The sequence below is a fragment of the Cydia strobilella genome, chromosome 16 (assembly GCF_947568885.1).
Source record: "Cydia strobilella chromosome 16, ilCydStro3.1, whole genome shotgun sequence".
Taxonomy (NCBI): domain Eukaryota; kingdom Metazoa; phylum Arthropoda; class Insecta; order Lepidoptera; family Tortricidae; genus Cydia; species Cydia strobilella.
The window spans coordinates 16,515,588-16,536,418 of NC_086056.1; the positions used below are offsets into that span (position 1 = coordinate 16,515,588).

The window sequence follows — 20,831 nt, forward strand, 5'->3', positions numbered from 1 at the left end:
ACGGCGGCGGTCGCAGTTCAAGGAGGGCACCGTCACGGAGCCATGCGTCGCCGCGTGCACCAGGTCAACGGACACAAGTTCATGGCCACCTTCCTGCGCCAGCCCACCTTCTGCTCCCACTGCCGCGAGTTCATCTGGTGAGTGTAACACGGCGGCGGTCGCAGTTCAAGGAGGGCACCGTCACGGAGCCATGCGTCGCCGCGTGCACCAGGTCAACGGACACAAGTTCATGGCCACCTTCCTGCGCCAGCCCACCTTCTGCTCCCACTGCCGCGAGTTCATCTGGTGAGTGTAACACGGCGGCGGTCGCAGTTCAAGGAGGGCACCGTCACGGAGCCATGCGTCGCCGCGTGCACCAGGTCAACGGACACAAGTTCATGGCCACCTTCCTGCGCCAGCCCACCTTCTGCTCCCACTGCCGCGAGTTCATCTGGTGAGTGTAACACGGCGGCGGTCGCAGTTCAAGGAGGGCACCGTCACGGAGCCATGCGTCGCCGCGTGCACCAGGTCAACGGACACAAGTTCATGGCCACCTTCCTGCGCCAGCCCACCTTCTGCTCCCACTGCCGCGAGTTCATCTGGTGAGTGTAACACGGCGGCGGTCGCAGTTCAAGGAGGGCACCGTCACGGAGCCATGCGTCGCCGCGTGCACCAGGTCAACGGACACAAGTTCATGGCCACCTTCCTGCGCCAGCCCACCTTCTGCTCCCACTGCCGCGAGTTCATCTGGTGAGTGTAACACGGCGGCGGTCGCAGTTCAAGGAGGGCACCGTCACGGAGCCATGCGTCGCCGCGTGCACCAGGTCAACGGACACAAGTTCATGGCCACCTTCCTGCGCCAGCCCACCTTCTGCTCCCACTGCCGCGAGTTCATCTGGTGAGTGTAACACGGCGGCGGTCGCAGTTCAAGGAGGGCACCGTCACGGAGCCATGCGTCGCCGCGTGCACCAGGTCAACGGACACAAGTTCATGGCCACCTTCCTGCGCCAGCCCACCTTCTGCTCCCACTGCCGCGAGTTCATCTGGTGAGTGTAACACGGCGGCGGTCGCAGTTCAAGGAGGGCACCGTCACGGAGCCATGCGTCGCCGCGTGCACCAGGTCAACGGACACAAGTTCATGGCCACCTTCCTGCGCCAGCCCACCTTCTGCTCCCACTGCCGCGAGTTCATCTGGTGAGTGTAACACGGCGGCGGTCGCAGTTCAAGGAGGGCACCGTCACGGAGCCATGCGTCGCCGCGTGCACCAGGTCAACGGACACAAGTTCATGGCCACCTTCCTGCGCCAGCCCACCTTCTGCTCCCACTGCCGCGAGTTCATCTGGTGAGTGTAACACGGCGGCGGTCGCAGTTCAAGGAGGGCGCCGGCGCGGAGCCATGCGTCGCCGCGTGCACCAGGTCAACGGACACAAGTTCATGGCCACCTTCCTGCGCCAGCCCACCTTCTGCTCCCACTGCCGCGAGTTCATCTGGTGAGTGTAACACGGCGGCGGTCGCAGTTCAAGGAGGGCACCGTCACGGAGCCATGCGGCGCCGCGTGCACCAGGTCAACGGACACAAGTTCATGGCCACCTTCCTGCGCCAGCCCACCTTCTGCTCCCACTGCCGCGAGTTCATTTGGTGAGTTCATCTTCACGGCGGGCCTACGCTCCGCTCGCAGGCAGCCTTGCATAGGTCAGGCAATAGTGAGCAGAAGGATCTATCCTCGTTCTCTTTATTGTTTATGTTATGTCGAATATCTGATTACATTGCAAATCACGCAATACTCACTGTGTCAGTAAAGGCAACACCACAATAATCCCGAATGTATCTAAAACGGTTATCCCACTAGGAGGTATTTACCGACTACTACGAGTGCACTCGTTATAATATATCTTATACCCTTAAACGAGCAATTCTTGTATATAATAAATATATATTAATATATTTTGGGGATCTCGGAAACGGCTCTAACGATTTCGATGAAATTTGGGGGCGAAAAATCGATCTCGCTAAGTCTTATGTCTGGGAAAACGCGCATTTTTGAGTTATATATATATATATATATATATATGTCTCCCACAGATATTATACAAATATATGTGGAATTTGTAAAGTGAGCGCAGTTTATTAATGCTTTCAATTTTCTTACAGGGGACTCGGAAAACAAGGATATCAATGCCAAGGTAATTATTTTTCTCTTTTTCTCAAGTTCGACTTATGTCACATGTGTGTTATGTGGTGTGTGTTATGTGTTATGTTTGTGTGTGTGTTATGTTGTGTGTTATGTTATGTATGTTGTGAAGATCAGTATTGACGAGTCTCGTTTGTTGCAGTGTGCACCTGCGTGGTCCACAAGCGCTGCCACTCGTCCGTCGTCACCAAGTGTCCCGGGATGAAGGAAGAGGTAACTAGTCATGTGATATGTTGCACCAGAGTCAATGAACCACTCCCTAAATATATTCAAAATACTCTTTACTATGAATATCGTTATGAAACTGTTGTTTCATAGCGCAGACATTACCTAAGTAAATAATTAGTTATTTATCTGGAAAGAGTTATTGATTGTCATAGAGGTGTAAAGTCTAATAAATCATCGTACCCCCTTGGTTTGACAGTCAAAATGGATGATGTTTTGTGGTTACTGAATTGTCAATCAACGTTTGACGACCAGTGTTACCACATAATGGACGGAGACGCACAGTCCTATAGAAATCAGCGGCATCACATCAGCCGGAATTTATGAAACAGCCTAATTTTTTTATTTGCGATTTCGGCATTGATCCCATAATATAAAAGTTGTTCAGTATAACCTATAAAGTCACTACGCAGAAACCGCAGAGTATGGCTGGTCATTAAACAATCAACTTCCATAAGTAAAAATTTATTTAATAATTAACTACAGTAGGTTTTACAAAACACAATACATACATTAAAACACAATACAGAAATACAATGTCGAAAATTATACAAATATTAACATTCCATAAGTTGATTGTTTAATGATCAGCCATACTCCAAGATCTTCTAGTAAGAATCTATATTCTTTATACTTAAAAAGTATTTCGAAGCAAATGTAAAAACCGAATCGCTCCATAGTGCCTGCCTAATTGCCTATCCCTAACATGTAGTTTGTTATTACAGCAACACAGTGCTGTGGGCGTGTCCGGAGGCCAACGGTTCAGTGTCAACGTCCCGCACCGCTTCGTGGTGCACTCCTACAAGCGGTTCACATTCTGCGACCACTGCGGCTCTCTGCTCTATGGCCTCATCAAGCAGGGGCTGCAGTGTGAAGGTAAGTTTTGTTCTACTTTATGTGCTCGCGACTTCGTCTGCGTGGACTTAGTAACCCCAGCTAGAGTAAGAATAGCGCCTGGAGAAAGTCTTATAGCAATCATTCAATTTGAGCATAATATGCACACAAATTATTAGGCAACTCATTAATTATCTCAATTCCACCATGATTCCACCCCGCTTTTCACCCTCCTAAGGGATGATTTTCGGGATGCAAACTATCCTATGTCCTTCCCCAGGACTCAAACTATCTCTACGCCAAATTTCAACTAAATCGATTCAGCGGTTTAATCGTGAAGAGGTAACACACAGACAGACAGACTTTCGCATTTATAATATTAGTATGGACTAGCGGTCCAGGCGAATTTCGTATTGCTTCAGTGAATGAATGTAATAATTTTCGAATACGGTATACATGCCGATTTTACGAAAAATTACCTGTCAGCCATCTTGGATTAAAAATTTCAAAATTCGCATCCCCGAGAACCTAGAAAACGATATCTATGATACTTTTACGAAATATGTAGGCACTGACAAGGTTTTTGGTCGCAGTGTGCTCGATGAACGTGCACAAACGGTGCCAGAAGAACGTGGCTAACAACTGCGGCATCAACACCAAGGCTATGGCTGAAATCCTCTCCGAGATGGGCATCTCCCCGGACAAGAACCCGCGCCCTAGGACCTCCAAGGTAGGAAATCCTTAACGTGCCATTCATAAAATCTAAATTTTTGCGTGGACCCGTTTAATAGCCACGTCATTACACGCTCGCTCCACATAACACACCCTTATTTAGCGCATCGTATATGAAAAATTTACATTTATCTAAAATGGCAATACTTTCCGAGGCTTTTCACCATGGTTTCAAACAAATATGGTCGCCTGCAAATTGCTGAAACTTTTAAATATTTCAACCCTTCTTCATAGTGTAAATGAGGAATAATTGAATACCCCCAGTTATTTTGTCGTTTCCAAGCAAAAAGTCCCACATTGTCGCTTGCCATTAGGGAACCCTTTGACAGGTTGTTCGTATAAAGATACAAGCAAATCTCGTCCTTATTGTAAGCGACAAAGTGGAGATGAGTAGAGTTGGACACATGACACATATCATGAGGAATACGTTACAGTACAACCCCGTGCTGATGGAGGGCGGCGGCGACGCGGGGGCCGACGCGGACAAGGAGCCGCTCGACAAGCACGACGACAAGGGTGAGCGCTCACACCTGCGGTGTCAGCATGGTTGCATTTTTATCACCTGTCACTATGCCTGTCACTTTCGCACTTACATACTTGTTAGAACGTGACAGGCGATAAAAATGCTACCGTGCTCAGCCCGCTGCACCTGAACCTGCACTGATACTCTAATCTAAACCTTACCTCCTTGTAAATCTTGTAATAGGGTCCACGAATGATCAAACGTTGTTGATAATTAACTTATTTTTGTTTGTTATCTTTTTTTATTGGAATGATCGGAAGCAGTAGAAATAAATATGCTATTAAATCTTTATACATATGGGGCATTTTTTTATGAAAACGGGACCTTATTGTCGATGGCGCTTACGCCCCACAGCGTCGCGCGGCATTGTATTTATTTCGGAGCATCGTTTATAATGGCGTAAGCGCCATCGACAATAAGGTCCCTTTTATAGAAAATACACAAACACAACAGACAGATACATAGACATGTGTAGTGTATATATTTCCATATTCGTTTAGCTAAATGTCTAAACCTGTAAGCTCCGAGTGAACTGAACAACTAGTTGAGCTGTGGGACACCGCTACAAACATCAAAACTTTTAAAGCTCGTACTGAACTTATTTTTTATTTTCACACTTTTATTAAAAATAAAATATTTGCATTAACTATTTACGTAAATATTTCTGCTGCTGATTGCACATCGAAATTTTTTTTTATTAACCAATCATTCGTAAACCTTACTACAGATGTAGTGCGTTTTTTGCCATCGTATTTTTACGGAAACGCACGAATGTGTTATGCTATTTCAGTCAGTCAACTCTCAGTACAATAAGTACTAAGGTTGACCGAAGTAGCATGACAAATACGAACGTTTCCGAGAAAATACGATCGAATACAATTATGCACTACATCTGTACTGATGATCTTGATCACTTGTGTGTTCTTTTGTTACTAAATTTTATCAAATGTTAATACGACTTCTACTTTGTCACAAATCACCAGTTTATCCCGTTAGCATGAACTTTTTTTTCTCGCTTACGCGATTACGACTAAGCGTACAATCAAACGCCGATTTGGATAAATGAGATGTTAAGAGGAAAGGGGACGGCCGTTTCTCCATGCAAACTTAGTATCCATTTTCCCCTATGGATATTGACATTATGGAAGATATTTTTACATAATTTGATGTATATTACACCAAAGCTATGCCCCTACGTTTGGCTTTTTTAGGTTTTTTGATTATAGTAAAAATGAGGAGCGGAAACATATTTCATAAAAAAAAATTAAATGCTCCTAACTCTTATAATAATTAATAAAAACTTTTATAAAAAAAAAGATAAACCGACTTCAAAAAGGATGAAATAAAATATTATCCTTTTTAGGGTTCCGTGTTTAAGTATGTGCGTTACCAACTGATATGTTTGAAGTCGGTGCCAAGCCAAATTTTAAACCAGGGATTTTGGTGCAATTCGATACAGATGCGGCTATATAAGTATGTACGTTGGATTACCTAATGCAGCGTACTACGTAGGCGAACAACACGCGAATGCGAAGCGGCGCGGCACGGTGCCTTAATTAATCCTTTGATACCTATATAGAAGTGTCCTACGTGGGCGATCTCGTTGCGAACGCGAACGCATTGGGCCGGCCGCGCCGTGCCGCGTCGCTTCGCTTCGCTTTCGCGAGTGTTCGCCTATGTAAGACGCAGCGTTACACGACGACAATAAACGAACTTCCTGTACACCTCAGAACAGAACACACGGTTGAACCTTCTTGGCGCAGTTCGTACCATGCTTGTCGGCACGTTAGTGTAAATCTAATACGTTTTGTCGTCGTATTTTTTTAAAGAGCATTTCTTACTAATTCTTAAACAGTCATAGCACGCAAGTGTGGGATTGGGACTGAGTTATTTTCTGTCGCTTATCCAGAGGACTACATTTCAAAATATAAAACAATTCAAGGAACCTTCATGCAAAATTTCAGCTAAAACGGTTCAGTTGTTTAGCCATGAAAAGGTAGCAAAGAGGCAGACATAATTGCTTTCACGTTTATAACATTTGTACAGTTGTAATGGGATTTATAGACATAAAGCTGATTATTTTTGACTGGTATTGTTACTACTTGGAGTACTTGGCTTGGCACCGACTTCAAACATATCAGTTGGTAACGCATATACTTAAACACGGAACCCTAAAAAGGATAATATTTTATTTCATCCTTTTTGAAGTCGGTTTATCCTTTTTTTTATAAAAGTTTTTATTTTTCCATTTTTAGTTTTAAGACATTATTAAGAGCGTGACGCATGAATGAAAAACATAATCATGTTTATCTGTAAATTCGTAAACTTTATTAAATAATCAGAATTTTCCTCGAGTCCGTCTGGGAAATCATTCTTGTCAGTAAATCCATTCTCCGCCCCGCCACTGACCCAATCCCTCAAACCCCCCGATCACTCAACCTCACAGCACATTAACCCCTGATCACTGAACCCCTCAACCCTAAACCACCAACCCTTCAACCGCCATTCCCCGACCCCTAACCCCAGACCCCTTAACTCCTAACCCTAACCCCCAATCCCACTCCCAACCCCTCAGTCTCCGACCCATCAACTCACCTCCCCTCAACCCCCAACCTCAAACCCCCCAAACACTAATACCCTCTACCTTCACCTCTCAGTCTCTTTGGTTGTTTCCAACACTACCTACATCAAAAATCATAATACACATACGAGGGAAGTTATCAGTAGCCTTACCACGAGTTTGGCATTGATATATTCGCTATCGTGTGCGTAACTTACTGTTTATGCATCTCGCTCGTACTGGCGTATTAGTGTACAAAGTAAGTTACGAAGAATATTTAGTGCCAAACTCGTGGTTAGGCTACAGTTGCACTACATCAAATTGGTGGTTTTGGTGAGGAAATGCTTGAGTTACTTTAGAAAACACCGAAACTACCATACACGTGCCTTTAAAAATTAAGGAGTTCTCTCAATTCCTCACGGATTCCATCATCAGATCAAAACCAAAAATATTACGAAAACACCTTGGAGAGGTAACTTCTTTCAAACAGAAAAAGAATAACTCGAATCGGATCATGGGTGCCGGAGTAATCGCTGAAATCATTATCATCAAAACAATCATCATCATCAGCTCCACTTCATCAAATTGGTGGTTTTCGAGAAAAAATGATCAAGTTGCTTAAGAAAACGACCAAATCACCATACATGTGCCTTTAAAAATTGAGGAGTTCCCTCAATTCCTCATGGATCCCATCATCAGATCAGAACCAGATTAATATGGGACCAACTTGGAAGTAGCTCCTTTCGAACAAAAAAAGAACGACTCAAATCGGACCACGGGTCTCGGAATAATCAGTGAACATACATAAAAAAAAAAATATATATATATATATATATATATATATATATATATATATATATATAGCCACAACCGAATACAGAACCTCCTCCTTCTATGAAATTGAAGTCGGTTAAAAATTTGTAAAAAAAATCAAACGTGGGGGCATAACTGTGGTTGATATACAACACATTGTGTCAAAATATTTTCAATAATGTTAATATCCAGGGAGGAAAGAGAGGACTACGTTTGTATGAAAAGGCAATTTCGCGCGGGTCCTCCACTTTCGTCTTAATTTATCGACTTATAACTTCCAAAACAAAACAAAGCTGTAGTCGATATATATATATATTTTACTAATTTTTAATTATGAGCCCTGAATGTTAGCAAGCATCCTCATGTCTTATGTTTTAGTGCATTGTTTTTGTTAATGTTGTGTTGTTGTTATTGTGTTTGTTTGCATCCCACACTAGTGCTGGACCTGCTCATGTCATCGCCGTACGACTTCGTACCCCCTTCGTACGACTTCGTACCCCTTTACGGCGAGTACATACCGTCGGCGCCGTTCGGCGGTGGCGACCATTGGGACGACCTGAAAGACATATTTACGTGCTACGAAGGTTCCTTTTTTTGGTTTGCACGCTTTTTTGGCTATGGACTTTTATATTTATTTATAGTGCTTTCAGATTAGTTGGATTTTAAGGTTTTGTAACAGTTTAGTTTTAGTCGTAAGTACGTACGTATTTTAAAAGTGAAGTGAGCCATCTAGTTTGAAAGTTGATATATATTTTATATACTTATTTTACCGCTGACTAATGATTAATTTATCTCTGGAAATGATTTAATGCACACTAAGTTTTCATATTTACAATAATATTATACGACAATTTTTTTCTTAAACCCATCAGCTGTGCTACCTATTGTGTTTATATTCAGATTTCTAGTTATTGAAAATAAAAATATTACCTACATTTAGGTTAGATCAAGAACGCTCGAAAGGGATATGTATGCATCGCTACCGCCAAGTCAGTGTTAACTTTATGAAATGGGGGTGTTCTTTAGGTGGCGACACGGCGGGTGCGCGCGATAAAGTGTCGTTGGACGACTTCACGTTCATCAAGGTGCTGGGCAAAGGTTCCTTCGGCAAGGTCATGCTCGCCGAGAAGAAGGGCACCGATGAGGTACGAAATAACGATTTACATCCACTCGAAATTAGGTGTTCGAGGAAAACAGAAGAATTTAAATATTTTTGATTTTAATATTATGGAAAGAGGGTTTAATAATATATTAATTATACTAAGTCATGGAAGGATCTACTTCGAATGAACAATCTACTATTGATAACGATCGTGTCGCTAATATCAATATGGAGTCCGATGATTACAAAAAAGCGCCAGAGGGGAGCTGCGAAGAACGGATATTTTTTTAGTCCGTCGGCCGCAGAGGTGCCCCGTGACTTTCAGATTATGCGATCTGAGGACGAACACTTCCAACTGAGCGGTTATACCAATTTTTTTCTCTAATTGCTTAATGCAGCCATTGTCCACCAGGTGTACGCAGTGAAAGTGTTAAAGAAGGACGCCATCATCCAAGACGACGACGTGGAGTGCACGCTGACGGAGCGCCGCGTGCTGGCGCTGGCCGCGCGCCACCCCTTCCTCACCGCGCTGCACTGCGCCTTCCAGACCAGGGACCGACTGTTCTTCGTCATGGAGTACGTCGACGGCGGGGACCTCATGTTCCAGATACAGCGCGCGAGGAAGTTCGACGAACCGAGAGCGAGGTACGGCACACGGTGTACATCTCCCTTCCTCACCGCGCTGCACTGCGCCTTCCAGACCAGGGACCGACTGTTCTTCGTCATGGAGTACGTCGACGGCGGGGACCTCATGTTCCAGATACAGCGCGCGAGGAAGTTCGACGAACCGAGAGCGAGGTACGGCACACGGTGTACATCTCCCTTCCTCACCGCGCTGCACTGCGCCTTCCAGACCAGGGACCGACTGTTCTTCGTCATGGAGTACGTCGACGGCGGGGACCTCATGTTCCAGATACAGCGCGCGAGGAAGTTCGACGAACCGAGAGCGAGGTACGGCACACGGTGTACATCTCCCTTCCTCACCGCGCTGCACTGCGCCTTCCAGACCAGGGACCGACTGTTCTTCGTCATGGAGTACGTCGACGGCGGGGACCTCATGTTCCAGATACAGCGCGCGAGGAAGTTCGACGAACCGAGAGCGAGGTACGGCACACGGTGTACATCTCCCTTCCTCACCGCGCTGCACTGCGCCTTCCAGACCAGGGACCGACTGTTCTTCGTCATGGAGTACGTCGACGGCGGGGACCTCATGTTCCAGATACAGCGCGCGAGGAAGTTCGACGAACCGAGAGCGAGGTACGGCACACGGTGTACATCTCCCTTCCTCACCGCGCTGCACTGCGCCTTCCAGACCAGGGACCGACTGTTCTTCGTCATGGAGTACGTCGACGGCGGGGACCTCATGTTCCAGATACAGCGCGCGAGGAAGTTCGACGAACCGAGAGCGAGGTACGGCACACGGTGTACATCTCCCTTCCTCACCGCGCTGCACTGCGCCTTCCAGACCAGGGACCGACTGTTCTTCGTCATGGAGTACGTCGACGGCGGGGACCTCATGTTCCAGATACAGCGCGCGAGGAAGTTCGACGAACCGAGAGCGAGGTACGGCACACGGTGTACATCTCCCTTCCTCACCGCGCTGCACTGCGCCTTCCAGACCAGGGACCGACTGTTCTTCGTCATGGAGTACGTCGACGGCGGGGACCTCATGTTCCAGATACAGCGCGCGAGGAAGTTCGACGAACCGAGAGCGAGGTACGGCACACGGTGTACATCTCCCTTCCTCACCGCGCTGCACTGCGCCTTCCAGACCAGGGACCGACTGTTCTTCGTCATGGAGTACGTCGACGGCGGGGACCTCATGTTCCAGATACAGCGCGCGAGGAAGTTCGACGAACCGAGAGCGAGGTACGGCACACGGTGTACATCTCCCTTCCTCACCGCGCTGCACTGCGCCTTCCAGACCAGGGACCGACTGTTCTTCGTCATGGAGTACGTCGACGGCGGGGACCTCATGTTCCAGATACAGCGCGCGAGGAAGTTCGACGAACCGAGAGCGAGGTACGGCACACGGTGTACATCTCCCTTCCTCACCGCGCTGCACTGCGCCTTCCAGACCAGGGACCGACTGTTCTTCGTCATGGAGTACGTCGACGGCGGGGACCTCATGTTCCAGATACAGCGCGCGAGGAAGTTCGACGAACCGAGAGCGAGGTACGGCACACGGTGTACATCTCCCTTCCTCACCGCGCTGCACTGCGCCTTCCAGACCAGGGACCGACTGTTCTTCGTCATGGAGTACGTCGACGGCGGGGACCTCATGTTCCAGATACAGCGCGCGAGGAAGTTCGACGAACCGAGAGCGAGGTACGGCACACGGTGTACATCTCCCTTCCTCACCGCGCTGCACTGCGCCTTCCAGACCAGGGACCGACTGTTCTTCGTCATGGAGTACGTCGACGGCGGGGACCTCATGTTCCAGATACAGCGCGCGAGGAAGTTCGACGAACCGAGAGCGAGGTACGGCACACGGTGTACATCTCCCTTCCTCACCGCGCTGCACTGCGCCTTCCAGACCAGGGACCGACTGTTCTTCGTCATGGAGTACGTCGACGGCGGGGACCTCATGTTCCAGATACAGCGCGCGAGGAAGTACGACGAACCGAGAGCGAGGTACGGCACACGGTGTACATCTCCCTTCCTCACCGCGCTGCACTGCGCCTTCCAGACCAGGGACCGACTGTTCTTCGTCATGGAGTACGTCGACGGCGGGGACCTCATGTTCCAGATACAGCGCGCGAGGAAGTTCGACGAACCGAGAGCGAGGTACGGCACACGGTGTACATCTCCCTTCCTCACCGCGCTGCACTGCGCCTTCCAGACCAGGGACCGACTGTTCTTCGTCATGGAGTACGTCGACGGCGGGGACCTCATGTTCCAGATACAGCGCGCGAGGAAGTTCGACGAACCGAGAGCGAGGTACGGCACACGGTGTACATCTCCCTTCCTCACCGCGCTGCACTGCGCCTTCCAGACCAGGGACCGACTGTTCTTCGTCATGGAGTACGTCGACGGCGGGGACCTCATGTTCCAGATACAGCGCGCGAGGAAGTTCGACGAACCGAGAGCGAGGTACGGCACACGGTGTACATCTCCCTTCCTCACCGCGCTGCACTGCGCCTTCCAGACCAGGGACCGACTGTTCTTCGTCATGGAGTACGTCGACGGCGGGGACCTCATGTTCCAGATACAGCGCGCGAGGAAGTTCGACGAACCGAGAGCGAGGTACGGCACACGGTGTACATCTCCCTTCCTCACCGCGCTGCACTGCGCCTTCCAGACCAGGGACCGACTGTTCTTCGTCATGGAGTACGTCGACGGCGGGGACCTCATGTTCCAGATACAGCGCGCGAGGAAGTTCGACGAACCGAGAGCGAGGTACGGCACACGGTGTACATCTCCCTTCCTCACCGCGCTGCACTGCGCCTTCCAGACCAGGGACCGACTGTTCTTCGTCATGGAGTACGTCGACGGCGGGGACCTCATGTTCCAGATACAGCGCGCGAGGAAGTACGACGAACCGAGAGCGAGGTACGGCACACGGTGTACATCTCCCTTCCTCACCGCGCTGCACTGCGCCTTCCAGACCAGGGACCGACTGTTCTTCGTCATGGAGTACGTCGACGGCGGGGACCTCATGTTCCAGATACAGCGCGCGAGGAAGTTCGACGAACCGAGAGCGAGGTACGGCACACGGTGTACATCTCCCTTCCTCACCGCGCTGCACTGCGCCTTCCAGACCAGGGACCGACTGTTCTTCGTCATGGAGTACGTCGACGGCGGGGACCTCATGTTCCAGATACAGCGCGCGAGGAAGTTCGACGAACCGAGAGCGAGGTACGGCACACGGTGTACATCTCCCTTCCTCACCGCGCTGCACTGCGCCTTCCAGACCAGGGACCGACTGTTCTTCGTCATGGAGTACGTCGACGGCGGGGACCTCATGTTCCAGATACAGCGCGCGAGGAAGTTCGACGAACCGAGAGCGAGGTACGGCACACGGTGTACATCTCCCTTCCTCACCGCGCTGCACTGCGCCTTCCAGACCAGGGACCGACTGTTCTTCGTCATGGAGTACGTCGACGGCGGGGACCTCATGTTCCAGATACAGCGCGCGAGGAAGTTCGACGAACCGAGAGCGAGGTACGGCACACGGTGTACATCTCCCTTCCTCACCGCGCTGCACTGCGCCTTCCAGACCAGGGACCGACTGTTCTTCGTCATGGAGTACGTCGACGGCGGGGACCTCATGTTCCAGATACAGCGCGCGAGGAAGTTCGACGAACCGAGAGCGAGGTACGGCACACGGTGTACATCTCCCTTCCTCACCGCGCTGCACTGCGCCTTCCAGACCAGGGACCGACTGTTCTTCGTCATGGAGTACGTCGACGGCGGGGACCTCATGTTCCAGATACAGCGCGCGAGGAAGTTCGACGAACCGAGAGCGAGGTACGGCACACGGTGTACATCTCCCTTCCTCACCGCGCTGCACTGCGCCTTCCAGACCAGGGACCGACTGTTCTTCGTCATGGAGTACGTCGACGGCGGGGACCTCATGTTCCAGATACAGCGCGCGAGGAAGTTCGACGAACCGAGAGCGAGGTACGGCACACGGTGTACATCTCCCTTCCTCACCGCGCTGCACTGCGCCTTCCAGACCAGGGACCGACTGTTCTTCGTCATGGAGTACGTCGACGGCGGGGACCTCATGTTCCAGATACAGCGCGCGAGGAAGTTCGACGAACCGAGAGCGAGGTACGGCACACGGTGTACATCTCCCTTCCTCACCGCGCTGCACTGCGCCTTCCAGACCAGGGACCGACTGTTCTTCGTCATGGAGTACGTCGACAGCGGGGACCTCATGTTCCAGATACAGCGCGCGAGGAAGTTCGACGAACCGAGAGCGAGGTACGGCACACGGTGTACATCTCCCTTCCTCACCGCGCTGCACTGCGCCTTCCAGACCAGGGACCGACTGTTCTTCGTCATGGAGTACGTCGACGGCGGGGACCTCATGTTCCAGATACAGCGCGCGAGGAAGTTCGACGAACCGAGAGCGAGGTACGGCACACGGTGTACATCTCCCTTCCTCACCGCGCTGCACTGCGCCTTCCAGACCAGGGACCGACTGTTCTTCGTCATGGAGTACGTCGACGGCGGGGACCTCATGTTCCAGATACAGCGCGCGAGGAAGTTCGACGAACCGAGAGCGAGGTACGGCACACGGTGTACATCTCCCTTCCTCACCGCGCTGCACTGCGCCTTCCAGACCAGGGACCGACTGTTCTTCGTCATGGAGTACGTCGACGGCGGGGACCTCATGTTCCAGATACAGCGCGCGAGGAAGTTCGACGAACCGAGAGCGAGGTACGGCACACGGTGTACATCTCCCTTCCTCACCGCGCTGCACTGCGCCTTCCAGACCAGGGACCGACTGTTCTTCGTCATGGAGTACGTCGACGGCGGGGACCTCATGTTCCAGATACAGCGCGCGAGGAAGTTCGACGAACCGAGAGCGAGGTACGGCACACGGTGTACATCTCCCTTCCTCACCGCGCTGCACTGCGCCTTCCAGACCAGGGACCGACTGTTCTTCGTCATGGAGTACGTCGACGGCGGGGACCTCATGTTCCAGATACAGCGCGCGAGGAAGTTCGACGAACCGAGAGCGAGGTACGGCACACGGTGTACATCTCCCTTCCTCACCGCGCTGCACTGCGCCTTCCAGACCAGGGACCGACTGTTCTTCGTCATGGAGTACGTCGACGGCGGGGACCTCATGTTCCAGATACAGCGCGCGAGGAAGTTCGACGAACCGAGAGCGAGGTACGGCACACGGTGTACATCTCCCTTCCTCACCGCGCTGCACTGGGCCTTCCAGACCAGGGACCGACTGTTCTTCGTCATGGAGTACGTCGACGGCGGGGACCTCATGTTCCAGATACAGCGCGCGAGGAAGTTCGACGAACCGAGAGCGAGGTACGGCACACGGTGTACATCTCCCTTCCTCACCGCGCTGCACTGCGCCTTCCAGACCAGGGACCGACTGTTCTTCGTCATGGAGTACGTCGACAGCGGGGACCTCATGTTCCAGATACAGCGCGCGAGGAAGTTCGACGAACCGAGAGCGAGGTACGGCACACGGTGTACATCTCCCTTCCTCACCGCGCTGCACTGCGCCTTCCAGACCAGGGACCGACTGTTCTTCGTCATGGAGTACGTCGACGGCGGGGACCTCATGTTCCAGATACAGCGCGCGAGGAAGTTCGACGAACCGAGAGCGAGGTACGGCACACGGTGTACATCTCCCTTCCTCACCGCGCTGCACTGCGCCTTCCAGACCAGGGACCGACTGTTCTTCGTCATGGAGTACGTCGACGGCGGGGACCTCATGTTCCAGATACAGCGCGCGAGGAAGTTCGACGAACCGAGAGCGAGGTATGGCTCCCTTCCTCCCGGCCCTGCGCCTTCCAAACGAGGGACAGACTGTTCTTCGTCACGGAGCATGTGGATGGCGGGATCTCATGTTCCAGATACGGCGCGCGAGGAAGTTCGACGAGCTCCGCGCCGGGTATGGTATTCTGTACATTGGTAGCTAGATTTAAATGTATTGTTTTCCATGTTTAATGTAAAATTTTCCTGTCGGCTTTTCTTTGCGTCGTCTTTGATCCATATTAGCGAATAACTGAGAATGTCACGAGAATGTATCTACATCGAACGTGTTAGCTAACATTTCAACATAATTTATGAAGTCCTATGATTATAAAAAGCGCTGGAGGGGAGCCGCGAAAGACGGATCCTTCGGGGGTCTGTCCGACGCGGAGGTGCCCCGTGACCTAAGATTATGAGAGCTGAGGACGAACTAAATATTATATAAATATATTAAAAAAACCACAACAAACAATGAAAAAAGTAACAAATGTTATCGTTATAAACTTCCGTTCGTTTCTCAGGTTCTACGCGGCCGAAGTGACCCTGGCCCTACAGTTCCTTCACGCGCACGGAGTTATCTACCGCGACCTGAAGCTCGATAACATATTACTAGACGCAGACGGGCACTGCAAACTCGCAGACTTCGGCATGTGCAAGGAGGGCATACTAGGTTAGTCGCTGTCACGTGTGCAGGTTCTACGCGGCCGATGTGACCCTGGCCCTACAGTTCCTGCACGCGCACGGAGTTATCTACCGCGACCTGAAGCTCGACAACATCTTTCTGGATGCAGACTTCACACTATTAGGTTGGTCATTACAGCCTCGATGCCGGCGCGGGCACAGACCGCCGCGCGCCGCTGTCGCCGCTCGGCCGTGGCGCGTGCGCGTGCGCGTGGAGGCGCGAGCGCTAGCTCCGAGTTGAGAGCTTGGGGTTCCAGACTAGATCACTTAGACTAAACCTCGAAAAACAACATTTGTCGCTTCCGAAATTTGTAAGACTGATGATATCTACATCATCTCCTGCTTTTGGCTATTCTTCTTCCGGTGGTTTAGATATCGGTCGTTGTTACTTAAAAAACGGATGTGTGCATAATTTTTTTCTATCGTATTTTCTTGGAAACGTTCCTATTTTTCATGCTACATTCAGTCAACCTCAGTACTTTTTGTACCGAAACTGACTGAAATGGCGACACACGTTCGTACGTTTCTGTGAAAAAACGATGGAAAATAATTATGCACCACATCTATATACGTACTGTTTTTTCTTTTGTAACACAACATTAACCCAGTATGTAGATTTAAAAACACAAAGTTTATTTAACGGAAGCGTGTATTTGTCCAAAAAAAAAGCGCTGGAGGGGAGCTGCGAAAGACGGACCAGTTTGGTATGTCCGACGCAGAGGTGCCCTGTGACTTACGATTACGAGAGCTGAGGACAAACTCATACCCTTTAATATAAAATGCATAGTTTGAGAGGGAGTCTAAGTCAACTTCTTATTTTCAGATGGAGCGACTACTACGACCTTTTGTGGTACTCCAGACTACATAGCCCCTGAGGTAAGTCAGTTTTTAATAATGAAATCGAATCATCAGATTTTTTATCAATCGGCGGTTGCTCAGTTCGCTCAGTTCCAAGCGTTCCTGTTTTGCGTGACAATTTCCTTGCAAGGAGGTTCGTTCTCTATTGATTTAGCTTGATTTTGCCTCGTTTAAACCTTCACATTATTCGTAAGATCGAACCAGTGTGTATTCTTTATTGAGAAAAAGCTGTTGATAACGTTTGTTTGTGTGTAGATCCTGCAAGAGCTGGAATACGGTCCGTCGGTGGACTGGTGGGCGCTCGGCGTGCTACTGTACGAGATGTTGGCCGGCCAGCCGCCTTTCGAGGCCGACAACGAGGACGACCTCTTCGAGTCCATCCTGCACGACGACGTGCTGTACCCCGTCTGGCTGTCCAAGGACGCCGTGTCCATCCTCAAGGGTGAGTACACGGACGGACATGTCCCGAGTCCATCCCCCACGGCGTGCCGTACCCCGTCTGGCAGTCTAAGGACGCCGTTAACTTAATTTTTCCGATGTGTCTCTAATTCCATGCAATGTGTACAGGCTTCATGACGAAGAACTCTGCGCGACGGCTGGGCGTGGCGGGCGGCGTGGGCGGGATCCGCGCGCACGCCTTCTTCAAGGACATGGACTGGGACGCGCTGCAGCAGCGCCGCCTGCGTCCACCCTTCCGACCCAAGGTAACTACACTACTGTAGCGGCGGCTCCACATCCGCGCGCACGCCTTCTTCAAGGACATGGACTGGGACGCGCTGCAGCAGCGCCGCCTGCGTCCACCCTTCCGACCCAAGGTAACTACACTACTGTAGCGGCGGCTCCACATCCGCGCGCACGCCTTCTTCAAGGACATGGACTGGGACGCGCTGCAGCAGCGCCGCCTGCGTCCACCCTTCCGACCCAAGGTAACTACACTACTGTAGCGGCGGCTCCACATCCGCGCGCACGCCTTCTTCAAGGACATGGACTGGGACGCGCTGCAGCAGCGCCGCCTGCGTCCACCCTTCCGACCCAAGGTAACTACACTACTGTAGCGGCGGCTCCACATCCGCGCGCACGCCTTCTTCAAGGACATGGACTGGGACGCGCTGCAGCAGCGCCGCCTGCGTCCACCCTTCCGACCCAAGGTAACTACACTACTGTAGCGGCGGCTCCACATCCGCGCGCACGCCTTCTTCAAGGACATGGACTGGGACGCGCTGCAGCAGCGCCGCCTGCGTCCACCCTTCCGACCCAAGGTAACTACACTACTGTAGCGGCGGCTCCACATCCGCGCGCACGCCTTCTTCAAGGACATGGACTGGGACGCGCTGCAGCAGCGCCGCCTGCGTCCACCCTTCCGACCCAAGGTAACTACACTACTGTAGCGGCGGCTCCACATCCGCGCGCACGCCTTCTTCAAGGACATGGACTGGGACGCGCTGCAGCAGCGCCGCCTGCGTCCACCCTTCCGACCCAAGGTAACTACACTACTGTAGCGGCGGCTCCACATCCGCGCGCACGCCTTCTTCAAGGACATGGACTGGGACGCGCTGCAGCAGCGCCGCCTGCGTCCACCCTTCCGACCCAAGGTAACTACACTACTGTAGCGGCGGCTCCACATCCGCGCGCACGCCTTCTTCAAGGACATGGACTGGGACGCGCTGCAGCAGCGCCGCCTGCGTCCACCCTTCCGACCCAAGGTAACTACACTACTGTAGCGGCGGCTCCACATCCGCGCGCACGCCTTCTTCAAGGACATGGACTGGGACGCGCTGCAGCAGCGCCGCCTGCGTCCACCCTTCCGACCCAAGGTAACTACACTACTGTAGCGGCGGCTCCACATCCGCGCGCACGCCTTCTTCAAGGACATGGACTGGGACGCGCTGCAGCAGCGCCGCCTGCGTCCACCCTTCCGACCCAAGGTAACTACACTACTGTAGCGGCGGCTCCACATCCGCGCGCACGCCTTCTTCAAGGACATGGACTGGGACGCGCTGCAGCAGCGCCGCCTGCGTCCACCCTTCCGACCCAAGGTAACTACACTACTGTAGCGGCGGCTCCACATCCGCGCGCACGCCTTCTTCAAGGACATGGACTGGGACGCGCTGCAGCAGCGCCGCCTGCGTCCACCCTTCCGACCCAAGGTAACTACACTACTGTAGCGGCGGCTCCACATCCGCGCGCACGCCTTCTTCAAGGACATGGACTGGGACGCGCTGCAGCAGCGCCGCCTGCGTCCACCCTTCCGACCCAAGGTAACTACACTACTGTAGCGGCGGCTCCACATCCGCGCGCACGCCTTCTTCAAGGACATGGACTGGGACGCGCTGCAGCAGCGCCGCCTGCGTCCACCCTTCCGACCCAAGGTAACTACACTACTGTAGCGGCGGCTCCACATCCGCGCGCACGCCTTCTTCAAGGACATGGACTGGGACGCGCTGCAGCAGCGCCGCCTGCGTCCACCCTTCCGACCCAAGGTAACTACACTACTGTAGCGGCGGCTCCACATCCGCGCGCACGCCTTCTTCAAGGACATGGACTGGGACGCGCTGCAGCAGCGCCGCCTGCGTCCACCCTTCCGACCCAAGGTAACTACACTACTGTAGCGGCGGCTCCACATCCGCGCGCACGCCTTCTTCAAGGACATGGACTGGGACGCGCTGCAGCAGCGCCGCCTGCGTCCACCCTTCCGACCCAAGGTAACTACACTACTGTAGCGGCGGCTCCACATCCGCGCGCACGCCTTCTTCAAGGACATGGACTGGGACGCGCTGCAGCAGCGCCGCCTGCGTCCACCCTTCCGACCCAAGGTAACTACACTACTGTAGCGGCGGCTCCACATCCGCGCGCACGCCTTCTTCAAGGACATGGACTGGGACGCGCTGCAGCAGCGCCGCCTGCGTCCACCCTTCCGACCCAAGGTAACTACACTACTGTAGCGGCGGCTCCACATCCGCGCGCACGCCTTCTTCAAGGACATGGACTGGGACGCGCTGCAGCAGCGCCGCCTGCGTCCACCCTTCCGACCCAAGGTAACTACACTACTGTAGCGGCGGCTCCACATCCGCGCGCACGCCTTCTTCAAGGACATGGACTGGGACGCGCTGCAGCAGCGCCGCCTGCGTCCACCCTTCCGACCCAAGGTAACTACACTACTGTAGCGGCGGCTCCACATCCGCGCGCACGCCTTCTTCAAGGACATGGACTGGGACGCGCTGCAGCAGCGCCGCCTGCGTCCACCCTTCCGACCCAAGGTAACTACACTACTGTAGCGGCGGCTCCACATCCGCGCGCACGCCTTCTTCAAGGACATGGACTGGGACGCGCTGCAGCAGCGCCGCCTGCGTCCACCCTTCCGACCCAAGGTAACTACACTACTGTAGCGGCGGCTCCACATCCGCGCGCACGCCTTCTTCAAGGACATGGACTGGGACGCGCTGCAGCAGCGCCGCCTGCGTCCACCCTTCCGACCCAAGGTAACTACACTACTGTAGCGGCGGCTCCACATCCGCGCGCACGCCTTCTTCAAGGACATGGACTGGGACGCGCTGCAGCAGCGCCGCCTGCGTCCACCCTTCCGACCCAAGGTAACTACACTACTGTAGCGGCGGCTCCACATCCGCGCGCACGCCTTCTTCAAGGACATGGACTGGGACGCGCTGCAGCAGCGCCGCCTGCGTCCACCCTTCCGACCCAAGGTAACTACACTACTGTAGCGGCGGCTCCACATCCGCGCGCACGCCTTCTTCAAGGACATGGACTGGGACGCGCTGCAGCAGCGCCGCCTGCGTCCACCCTTCCGACCCAAGGTAACTACACTACTGTAGCGGCGGCTCCACATCCGCGCGCACGCCTTCTTCAAGGACATGGACTGGGA

General features: G+C 52.5%; 1 protein-coding gene across 1 annotated transcript in view; it reads left to right on the top strand.

Moving 5' to 3' along the window:
* LOC134748192 (protein kinase C) overlaps window positions 1-20,831 on the top strand; it is a 45,253-nt gene that overhangs the window by 6,169 nt on the left and 18,253 nt on the right. Inside the window, exons 6-17 of the mRNA XM_063682905.1 lie at window positions 2,131-2,162; window positions 2,313-2,383; window positions 3,121-3,271; window positions 3,823-3,959; window positions 4,396-4,477; window positions 8,295-8,441; window positions 8,884-9,002; window positions 9,372-9,604; window positions 15,934-16,082; window positions 16,917-16,969; window positions 17,207-17,393; window positions 17,519-17,655. Of these exons, the coding sequence (XP_063538975.1) occupies window positions 2,131-2,162; window positions 2,313-2,383; window positions 3,121-3,271; window positions 3,823-3,959; window positions 4,396-4,477; window positions 8,295-8,441; window positions 8,884-9,002; window positions 9,372-9,604; window positions 15,934-16,082; window positions 16,917-16,969; window positions 17,207-17,393; window positions 17,519-17,655 (1,498 nt within the window). The remainder of the gene's footprint in view (window positions 1-2,130; window positions 2,163-2,312; window positions 2,384-3,120; window positions 3,272-3,822; window positions 3,960-4,395; window positions 4,478-8,294; window positions 8,442-8,883; window positions 9,003-9,371; window positions 9,605-15,933; window positions 16,083-16,916; window positions 16,970-17,206; window positions 17,394-17,518; window positions 17,656-20,831) is intronic.